Source organism: Diabrotica virgifera, chromosome 1 (assembly GCF_917563875.1).
Source record: "Diabrotica virgifera virgifera chromosome 1, PGI_DIABVI_V3a".
In the NCBI taxonomy this organism is placed as follows: Eukaryota; Metazoa; Arthropoda; class Insecta; order Coleoptera; family Chrysomelidae; genus Diabrotica; species Diabrotica virgifera.
The window spans coordinates 168,410,771-168,422,528 of record NC_065443.1 but is presented as its reverse complement, the minus strand read 5'-3'; the positions used below and the strand labels follow the sequence as shown (position 1 = coordinate 168,422,528).

Genomic DNA, 11,758 nt, shown 5'->3' with positions numbered 1-11,758 from the left:
TTAGCTAAAATGAGTATATAATTATGAATAATTATATAATGAAATTAAAGATAAAAGAACATTGTATAAAAAAGCACAAAAACTTACAACGTGAGGTTAGTTCATTAATTTAACATTTCCACAAAACATAATTATATAAAAATATCCTTATTTTAATCGTTTCCAAATTTCAATGTTTTAATTTTTACAATTTCTAATGAAAAATTTTTTGATTTATTAATTTAGTTCTAAATTTGATTAATGCCAGAAAGACACTCAATTAATGTCAATAAAACATTAAATAGGTATCTGTTTATTTTATTTTAAGTTGTTAAAAACTAGTTTTTTGATTATTACTTACTTGCGCACTTTAAATTATGGAAGGTATAGATAGATATAAGTACATGTTTTGTTGATTATTGTTTTATTAACAAATTAAAGTGGCGTTAATTTTAAAAATTTAATTTTTGAAATTTTGTCAGGGAATTTACTATTCTTTAATTAGAATATCATTTATCGTAAGTTAAAATATAATTATAGATGTTACTTAGTTTATTTATGTCTGTTCTTTTATTTACACATTGATATTTATTTATGCACACCATTTCTAAAAATTCTCTTTTATTTAGTTTATTTTCATGTTTTAATACCGTTGTTTCATCGAATTTGAATGTATGATTTTTGTTTATTGCATGATCTACTAATGCACATGTGTTTTTATTATTTCTAAGGTCGCTTTTGTGTGACGCTAGTCTACCTATTAAATTCCTGGATGTGTGTCCGATGTATGACTTATCGCAATTTTCGCATGGTATTTTGTAAACTACATTTGAGCTTTCCATAATACTAATAGGTATTTTAGTTTTTGTATATAGTGATGCTAATGTCTTTACATTTTTAGTTGCAATTTTAACTTGTGGGTAGTTCGTAAATACTTTAGTTAATTTGGGTGTTAATATTGGTATGTAAGGTAGTGATGTATAAGTAAATTGGGGTTGTAAAATTTGGTGATTTGGTGTTGTTGTTATATGTATGACAGTCATTCTATTATTAGGGTTGTTAAATAAAAATTTGTTTATTAGTTTAATTGGGTAAGAATTCTCCAATAAAATGTCTTTGAGTTCCATTAATCCTTTATTGATGTTGCTACTGTGAGATAATTTGGTGATTCTGTGTTTTAGAGCCAATATTAAATTTATTTTCATATGAGATGGATGCTGGGAATGATAGTTGATAAATCTATTACTATCTATAGGTTTTCTGTACCATTCAGTTATTAATATATTTTGTGGATTTCGTTTGATTCTTATGTCGAGATATGGGATGCTGTTATATGACTTAATACTTGCTTTACCTGTAAATAAAATAAATAAAATAAATAAATGACTAAAAAAACCCTAATAATAGAATGACTGTCATACATGTAACAACAACACCAAATCACCAAATTTTACAACCCCAATTTACTTATACATCACTACCTTACATACCAATATTAACACCCAAATTAACTAAAGTATTTACGAACTACCCACAAGTTAAAATTGCAACTAAAAATGTAAAGACATTAGCATCACTATATACAAAAACTAAAAAACACATTAGTATTATGGAAAGCTCAAATGTAGTTTACAAAATACCATGCGAAAATTGCGATAAGTCATACATCGGACACACATCCAGGAATTTAATAGGTAGACTAGCGTCACACAAAAGCGACCTTAGAAATAATAAAAACATGTGCATTAGTAGATCATGCAATAAACAAAAATCATACATTCAAATTCGATGAAACAACGGTATTAAAACATGAAAATAAACTAAATAAAAGAGAATTTTTAGAAATGGTGTGCATAAATAAATATCTATGTGTAAATAAAAGAACAGACATAAATAAACTAAGTAACATCTATAATTATATTTTAACTTACGATAAATGATATTCTAATTAAAGAATAGTAAATTCCCTGACAAAATTTCAAAAATTAAATTTTTAAAATTAACGCCACTTTAATTTGTTAATAAAACAATAATCAACAAAACATGTACTTATTTGTACACTCAATTAATGAGTGTCTTTCTGGCATTAATCAAATTTAGAACTAAATTAATAAATCAAAATTTTTCATTAGAAATTGTAAAAATTAAAACATTGAAATTTGGAAACGATTAAAATAAGGATATTTTTATATAATTATGTTTTGTGGAAATGTTAAATTAATGAACTACCCAGATAACACAGAAACATGACAGAAATATTCCAGAAACATCCTTCTGGGACAATAGAAACATACTAACAACATCCTCATTTCCCTCGAAACATCCCTAGGATGTTTGTGGCAACAGCCATGTCATCATTTTCAACATTCTACAAACATCTCGGTAGGATGTTTCTAAGATGAAATAGGATGTACTAGGTACATTCGGGGTACTTTGTTTAGAACATCTCAGAAACGTTTCTAAAAATACCCTGGAAGTGACTTCGCTATAGGAGCAAATAAAACAATTCAATATTTCTTAATAAAAGAGCTATTTATTTAAAAACTAATAACATTTTCTTTAAGCCACATATTTTCTTCTAGGTATCGCGGAAATGACAGGGTCTTCATTTCAAAACTAGACAGTTCAAATATCTTTTGATTGTAGTAAAATGTAAAAAAAAAAAAAATAAAAAACATCAAATTTTATATCCAGGGGGACACTTTTTATTCGCAAATGCAGCATCGATACTTCAACCCTCGAACAGTGAAGTGAACAACCCCTGAAATTTAGATAGGGAAAGTACCAAGTGTGCCACATTTTTGAAAAGGTAATTATATGGGGATTTCAGCAATACCAATATTGTTGTGTCAATTTCCGATTTTAGCGCCCTCTTGGGGAAAAAATAATCGTTACGTAAATCAAATTGTGACACCTCATTTGAAAGCTATTTTTATTGCTAATTAAATGCAATAAATAAAATTATCCTGAATTCATATTTAATAATTGAAATCAAATGAGATTGGAAAGTGTGATCCTACTAAGTCTGTTATTTTAGGTGATTTCACTTATGAAATATGATTTCAGGATAATATTATTTATTGCATTTAATTAGCAATAGAAATAGCTTTCGAATGAGGTGTCACAATTTGAATTACGTAACGATTATTTTTTCCTCAAGAGGGCGCTTAAATCGGAATTTGACACAACAATATTGGTATTGCTGAATTCCCCATATAATTACCTTTTCAAAAATATGGCACACTTGGTACTTTCCCTATATAAATTTCAGGAGTTCACTCTACTGCTCGAGGGTTGAAGTAGGTACCGATGCTGCAATTACGAAAAAAAAAGTGTCCCCCTTGATATAAAATTTGACGTGTTTTTTTAATTTTTTTACATTTTACTACAATCAAAATATATTTGAACTGTCTAGTTTTGAAATAAAGACCCTGTATAAAGCATTGGTAAACAAGTACATACAGGGTGTATCAACGATGTGTGGGTGGGCGATAAGTGCTTCCCTATTTGAGATAGGAAAAAATGTCTTAAATAAAAGTTTGTAGAGATCACTGAAATCTATGTTACAAAAATATTTACCCTCATACAGGGTGTTGGATAAAGGTGTGACTTATCAAAGATATGTTTTTTTAAATAGAACCTATATATCTATATATCTTTATATTTTTAAAATCTTTTCAATGAGCTGATTTCAATGGTACTTCACACTTCTATCTATTGTGATTAGTTGAGGACCTACAGCCACTGGAAATGGTCAATTTTTCAAATTCAGGTGGCTGTAGTAGCTAAACAGTCCAAAATTTCGAAAAATGGCTTTCATGTCCCTATCCTAACTTTTCAAGTTCTATTAAGCGACACGAAAAATCAAAAATCCGAAATCCTACACGATTTTTGATAACCCTGTATTAAATAATTTTTCATGTCACTCAATAGAACTTGAAAAGTTAGGAAAGGGACATGAAAGCCGTTTTTAAAAATTTTTACTGGTTTAGCTACTACAGCCACCTGAATTTGAAAAATTGACAATTTCCAGTAGCTGTAGATCCTCAACTAACCACAATAGATAGTAAGTGTGAAGTACCATTGAAATCAACTCATTAAAAAGATTTTAAAGTAAAAATATATAGGGTGTTCCATTTAAAAAAACATATCTTTGATAAGTCACACATTTATCCAACACCCTGTATAAGGGTAAATATTTTTGTAACATAGATTTCACGGATCTCCACAACTTTTATTTAAAGCTTTTTTCCTATCTCAAATAGGGAAGCACCTATCGCTCACCCACACATCGTTGATACACCCTGTATAGCAACTGATACACAATGCTATGATTTGTTTAACAATGTTTTATTTCCCGATACCTAGTAAAAAATGTTACATAAGATGTTTATACATTCAATTTCTCCGTTCTTAATCTGCTTTCTTTGGCTCTTCGTAGCCAATCGCCAATTTTTTTTTCAATCTCCTTTCTGGTGATCCCATTGATCCCATGTGCCTTTTGCCCAGCTTCTAAAAAAATTATTATGTATTATGATGTAATAATTTGAATATTGTTAATAAAAGATAATAAATATTTTGTGGTCATAATGAAATAAAAAAATAAAGACCACATTTTTTAACATTTTATTAATTTAGTAATATTCTGTAAATTAAAATTAAATTGTTAACAATTTTTTCTAAATGATAATTTTTAAAGACTTCTGTCTCTATTAATAAAAGGGCTAGAGATTTACTAGATTTACCTAGTACAGATTTAGCTAGATTTAATTTTTCAAAAACCAGTTTTCCTTTCCTTCCAGTTTCCTGTAAAGGAAAATTGTTCGGCCAGGCCATCAGTTACAAGGGGCCCGATGCAACGCCTAATGAATTCGTATATATTGTTAAAAAAAAGTATATAATAAAGTATTATAAAAAAGTATAAGTAAGTATATATTCGTATATATTGTTAAATTCGAATAAGTAAAATAAAATTCAATAACAATAAGTGCTTTAAATATTAACATAAATAATTGTTTGTGAAAGTTATATATACATATTTACCAATGCCGAATAATTTTCAGGACTGGAAAAAAAATTCTCAAAAAGTTCCAGATCCTCATTTGTTTCCATTGGAAACTTTATTGCAGATTTTTGCAATATATTATTTGTAGACTCTTCATTAGTTTGCATATTTCGCTGACAACAATTTCCGACTTTAGAGTTAATTTCAATCAGTAATGATTGTATATTATAGAGTAGTTGTGGATTGCAACAGCAGCTCATGCTTTGTGATGTAGCCACTAAAATTAAATTCACCTGTTAGAAGCAGTATATCAGTGTGTTAATAAACTGACAGATAAAAGTACAGTGTTTTAGCACAGTCTAAAACTCGGTTAATGTTTAAATTTGATAAAAGAACTTACCAACATTATTCAAATTCTCATGTATTTCCTTCAAGGCCCTTTTTGGTGTGGTGTAATTGCTTTTCGAACCTGGACCTAAAATACATATTTGAACATAAATTAATAAATATCAAATGAAATTCAGTATGAACATACCCATGTTACGATTATGATGAACTTGACCAGGGGTAAAGCAGGGGGTAGAACTATTGCCTTTTTGACTTGGTGTGTTCGAAACAGTTAACTCGTCTACCATTTCAGCCATGTCGTTGGTCCAAATTGGTGGGGTAGGCATTTTAGTAACTTTAAATTGCTTCCTATTTGATGCATGTTCCGTAGGTTCATCATTTTCATCAGATTCAGAAGAAGAGGATATAATTTTCTTCTTTCTACGTCTTTTATTACCCGCCTCTGTATCTGTATTAAGGTCACTAGTAGTTTCAGCCGTAAGAGCTTTTTTTCTAGCAAGTAAATAATCATCTAAAAAATTAAAACCAAACATCAAGTTTATGATCAGTACTAAAGGGAACGAATTAATTAGTTGAAGTTTGCAATGGTAAGATAAACAGGTTAAGCATAAAAACTTTTGAAATCAACAAATATTTTTCACTATTCAGTAGTTATTTACAAAACAGACAAACCTTTAAATTTAAATTCAAAGAGTAAAGTTTTTAAAACTGTCAATACTGGAAAGTCAAATTTTTGTACTTTTTGCAAATCCAAAATTGTTTCACAATGTATATACAAAAAGCCATTAGAAAGAATACAATATTTTTTAACAAACTTATTAAAAACTTTCCCAGATACTTATATACTATTTGTGGTCATTTAAAATGAGAATTATATTCTGTTAGAATGTATTAATGGAAATACAACAAATTTATAATTGTAATGTATTAATGGAAATACATTTACAGGCAATCTGTGATAAATTCCAATATTGAAGCTCAATGTCCTGTCTACTTACTAAAAAGATACTTAATTTTGATGATTCACAAGGTGTAACATAAAAGTTTTTTATACAAGAAAATGTTTGACTAATTATTTTAATTTCATCATTACACATTATAATGTTTTTGATAATTACTATGGTTCTGTCATTAAGCATACAACAATTATCAGCTTCACCTATTGATAATAAATAATAATCATTAACATAAATCTTTTGAAATTGTTTTATTTTTACTGATATATTAGCAAAAGTTTCAAGGAGTGGGCCTCGAGAATGTTCTGACTTAAGAATAGGAAAATTTACTTTATCTCCATTATGTATTAATGATTTTTTTCGTTCACTAATTCTATTAACTATTTGTTGAAGAGGTTGATTACCTTTGCGGACTAGATTTTTTAAAAATATCATATTGTTCTCAAAGGGAAATGAACTGAAATTTTCAATACTACCAAATGTTTCCACATCATTTGGGATGTGGAGTAAATTATGCACATTATGAGAAACATTTTCCTCCCCATAAAGTAAAGAAAATGTCTGCACAAAATGGTATAATAACTGTTTGGCATAGTTTACATTTTGGTTTTTTGAAAGCAAAATTACTGAAACATGAAGAGTCAAAAAATTGTCCATTTAGGCGAATGAAGCCTTAGGTTTCGCAGTCAATATCCCAACCACACACACACACACACAAAAAATTGTCATAAATTTCTTTTGAAATATTTTGCTCAAGCAACAGTAATGGACCTGTATAAAATAAAAATAACCGAAACTCTGTTGCTTTCCATCTTTTAACTTCAGAGAGAGACCTCGGTTTCCTTGAAAACTCAGCTGGTATTTGTTTTTTAAACTCTAAATATTTTGCTGACATATTATTTATTTGTTGAGAAGGTAAACGATGAGTAGGTTTTCCTGAAATCCATAGATTTAATAGTTTTTTCATAACACCCAGGCAAATTAAGTGCATATAATCAAGTGGAAATGAGTTTATCATATCCAACCCTGGAATGTTCGGTGCCACTTCGGTATGCGGTCTACCGTCTAATATGTGGTCTACAGCAATTTAGCTGATTCGGCATGCGGTCTACGTACAAAAACAAATTAGAGAAACTATTACAAACATTACTATTTTATTATTACTAACAGCTTCACTGTTCAATTGGTAATTATACAAAGAGTCTACATTCTACCACATCCAATACTATTTTAATATTAAATATCATGCAACCGCAGTAAATATCGGTTTTTGCCTGAAAGGAGGAAGACCTAACCCTTCGGTCCAAACCCAACTTACGGGTATTAGAGTGAGAGAACCGCAGGGCAGGAGGTATTTGACCGCTGCGCGCAATCACAACCCACCCTTTTTATTATCACTAAACGGTCTTTTCAGCGTTTTAAATTAACACTCAAGGCCCATTTCGTTGATTCAAGTTTATATAGGCAACCCAAATTACACGCCGCTAATCCTCGGTTCGGGATTTAGACAGAATAACACGTGAAGTGTGAAGTAAAGCACAAGTATGACAAGTAAAGTAAAGTATAAATATAAATAATAAATAAAAAGTTTGTAATAGTTTCTCTAATTTGTTTTTGTACGTAGACCGCATGCCGAATCAGCTAAACTGCCGTAGATCGCATATCAGACGGTAGACCGCATACCAAACTAGAAACTCTGCCGTAGACCGCATACCGAATTAGCACCGAATGTTCTCTAAGATGGAAGTCTCATTGTGGTGGTTTTTCTGTTTCTTTGTGCGAAACGTATCGTCTGTTCTTAAGCAAAACCTATCTAATGCTGGAAAGCAAGTTCTATCAGCTATATAAGTGCCTTTAATATTACATTTAGAACAGAAATTGTAACCAGTATGACCCACAGTGCATTTAATTAATGATTTTGCAGGAACATCACATATGAAACAAACAATTTTCACAATATATCTAATTTTGTTGTAAACAAAGCCATTAGTAATTAATTCAATAGCCTCGTTTACGAAATCTGCCATAAATTCATTTGTACTATGTATTAGGCTTTTCATTCCCTTGATAAATTCCACAAATGTCAACAACATTTTTATTTCTCATAAGGTTAACCATAATCGGCCAGACTTGGTTCCCAGAGCTTTTTGAAATGGGTAAACCATCAACATTTACACAAATGTCTAAATTAACACTCATCTTATGCAACACATTTTTTTTTAATTCTGTAATTAAATTTTCGAGACACTGAGCTAACCAAAAATGATAAAACCCTGGCTCTATTATTTTAATCTTTGAACCAGTGTCAGGAGGTGTTTTTAAAAGAGTCCTTGCATCCCTGGGTACATCAAGATTACTTTTTCGCAAAATATCCAATAAATCGGACAAGGCACAATGGTTTATATTATGCTTGACAGCCCAATTACTTAATTGATTTGTAAAAGGTAGGTCCGGTTCATTTAATGTGTTTGGTGGGCTTTCAAAGAGGCTTATTTGCCAGATATTGGAATTATCATTTTCCTCGTGATTTTCGGATGTGTTTTGATAATTTACTTCGCTTTCATTATCTTGGGCACAAGAAGTAGGAGTACAGGAATGAGACTGATTACCACTGGTACTGGTAGACGGTTTTTCAATATCAATATAATTGTTATAAGTGTTATCTTTTTTCAGCCGTTTAAAGCGCTGACTATATTTATTTAATAGTTTTCTTTTTTCCTGACTATCCATTATAAATACTTTATAAAAGCCACAACACTCAACACTTACAAATCCAAAAAGAACAAAGACACGACATGACAACGGACTCAACACTTCCAACTCTAACCCAACCTTGCTTTTGCAAAGGGAGAGATTAAGGATCCCCCAAACCGACGCGAAAGTTTTGCGACGCGAATTTTCCGTAGCGGAACATTCGCAGGCGGAGCGGTAGCGGACAAGAGTTCCCCATATTGACGCGAAAGCCGACGCGACTATTCGCCATACAAATGTGAACAAATTATATTTTTAAATCGGCCAACAGGTTTAGGAAATAAAAGACTTCAAAAATGACCAAATTTTTAAGTGGGCGTAATCTCTATGCACGCAAATTAATAATAATATTATAATATATAATGAAAACTTATCATTTTTTCCTAATTCTGACCCTATACTATTCCAGACTTTATTCTTTTTGTTATATTTTTATAATCTTCGTCCTTAAATCATATATTATAGGATATTGTTTAACAATTTCAATGAGTTTTTCTGTAACAACCATTTTAAAACACGCGAAACTACAGCGGTAGCGGAAAAAACCGTGCATGCAGCGTTTCATGAAAGGAACGCTGTTCTGCCGCGACCGTTGCGGATTCCGCGCAAAGTGGTCTGAACACGTTCATAATCCGCCGTGCCTATCGATTCGCCGCGATTCCGCGTAGGTTGCGGTTGCGAAAGTTTCGCGTTGGTTTGGGGGATCCTTATCCAGCACGCAACCGCACTGTTGCCAGATTTACATCTTTAGCGGGAAGTTTAAAATTTGACAGTTGTGTTTTCTCGAATCCGAATCTTAACCTTACTTTTACAGGTGATTATGTGTATGTATGTAAATAAATTGAAACAAGTCTTGTTTGTATATACTGTAATTATATACTGTTATTATTTAAAACTCTAAATAATTTATGTTAGTCTTTTAACAAAAATGAAGCTAAAAAAACTACACTTGTTTACAGTGCAAATGATTTTTTAATGGCAAGAGGGATTTAGGATTTCATTTGCAGGAAAAACATGGGCAACCTACCCAGTTGGTAAAATTGCAATTCAAAAACTCTTTAGGTAAGTATGGGTAACCTCCGCATTATTATTTATTTTTTAAGTATTAAGGTTGATATCAAAGGCAGTTTTATGTAGGTAGATACTAGATACAAGTAAGCTAAAAGTAGTATAACTTCCCATATAATCACCTGTTATGTTTTTGTAGATTTTACTGTCTGGATGGCACAGGAAGAGAAACAAAATAATGTTCTGTACTGCAGTCACAGGAGTACATAGTAGAGATATAATAAAAAAGCTGTTCAACATCACCGGACACCATTTAATTTTTAGAAAATGAAAAGTCTTGAGGTTGAATGCGATCTGTAGCATTGCTACATAATGAATGTGTTTAGATATGGTATTTTCTATTGAATAATCTATACAGGCCCAACTAAATGAATGTATACATATATTGCAGAAAGTGCATTTAATGGAGCAGCAAGTTTTTTTTGTGTTTCAATGAGGTATTCAGTTTTTTCTTTTAGTATATACACATTATCTTGTAAAATAGCAAGCTAATACAGTTCGATATCTAGACATTATAGAGCTTTCAACAGGTTTACCTTTTTTAAGCTTTATAATTCTTTCGACAGTTTTATTTCTTAAATAAACAATAACAACCGATTTTTCAATGGCCATATTATTGGTATTAATTCCATAACCCTTCCTATAACAATAGTCCCATTGTTGGAAGTTATTGCAGTAGTTCTGCTGGAAATACTTACCAAAGTTGTATGTATCTGCATCATTCATCAGAAATTTCATTAAGATTTACTTGCCATGCCCTCTCTATGTACCAGGGACATAACAGTCTAGTAGGAACAGAAAACATTACGTTCAGGCATTGTAAAAAGTGTTATGTTATGTCTGACATGAAAATATTTGACTATATAATACCAGAACGCTCATGTATTTTTTCAAAAAATGTGGGTAAATAAAAGTATCTTTTCTATTTGAACATAAGAAAACAATGGGAAATTCATACTGTCATAAGTTCAAATTGATAGGAAATGAGCCCATGAGTTCCATAAATTGCGATTTACCAAACTTAATTAATATTTCCTTTTGCACAGCATTCATGGAAATACTTAAGACAAAAATCATTATTGTTAAATTCGGGATGATTATCAATTAGTATGCCCTGTTGGTTGTAAAATAATATTGGACATGACCCAGTCTGTAAGCATTCAATTACCCATAAATGAACACTGGTTGCGCCTACATCCATCTTTCAAATCAATGTCATAGGAGTGTTTAATGTTCGTGTTATCTTGTCTTGTAAGTAAATCAACTCTCAATAATATTTAAAAAATGGACTAGTGGTAACATTTTTGTTTTAAATTATATTGTGTATATGCAAATATTTTACTTACATTTTTGAATATGCCCATAATGTGTTTTAAAATAATAAATGTTACTGCACAACAATCAGTTTGAATATTTTTAGATATGTACTAGTATTTGATTAGTACACGAAATGCAGCAGACATGTTCTCTCTTCTATCTTAAGAGCTGATTTAATCTCTACTTGTATCTGTAAAGTTTATCATTTTTCCCATAGCCAATTTTAACACTCCCGGTTCCTCAACGTCTATATCCAAACCTGTTACGATCACATTATCATATTCCTCTTCTCGTTCTCTAGGTAATCTAGTCTAGTAATTAATTCTCGAACTGT

The 11,758-nt window shown here is 30.7% G+C and overlaps 1 protein-coding gene across 1 annotated transcript; it reads right to left on the bottom strand.

Moving 5' to 3' along the window:
- Positions 1 to 2,879: 2,879 nt before the first annotated feature.
- Positions 2,880 to 9,235, bottom strand: LOC126878819 (uncharacterized). The gene is made up of 5 exons (XM_050641733.1): positions 9,054 to 9,235; positions 5,520 to 5,843; positions 5,385 to 5,459; positions 5,023 to 5,261; positions 2,880 to 4,491 (listed from the first exon to the last, which is right to left on the bottom strand). The coding sequence occupies exons 2-5, from the start codon at positions 5,656 to 5,658 to the stop codon at positions 4,393 to 4,395; spliced, it is 552 nt and encodes a 183-aa protein (XP_050497690.1). The 5' UTR covers positions 5,659 to 5,843; positions 9,054 to 9,235; the 3' UTR covers positions 2,880 to 4,392.
- Between the last annotated feature and the right edge of the window lie 2,523 nt (positions 9,236 to 11,758).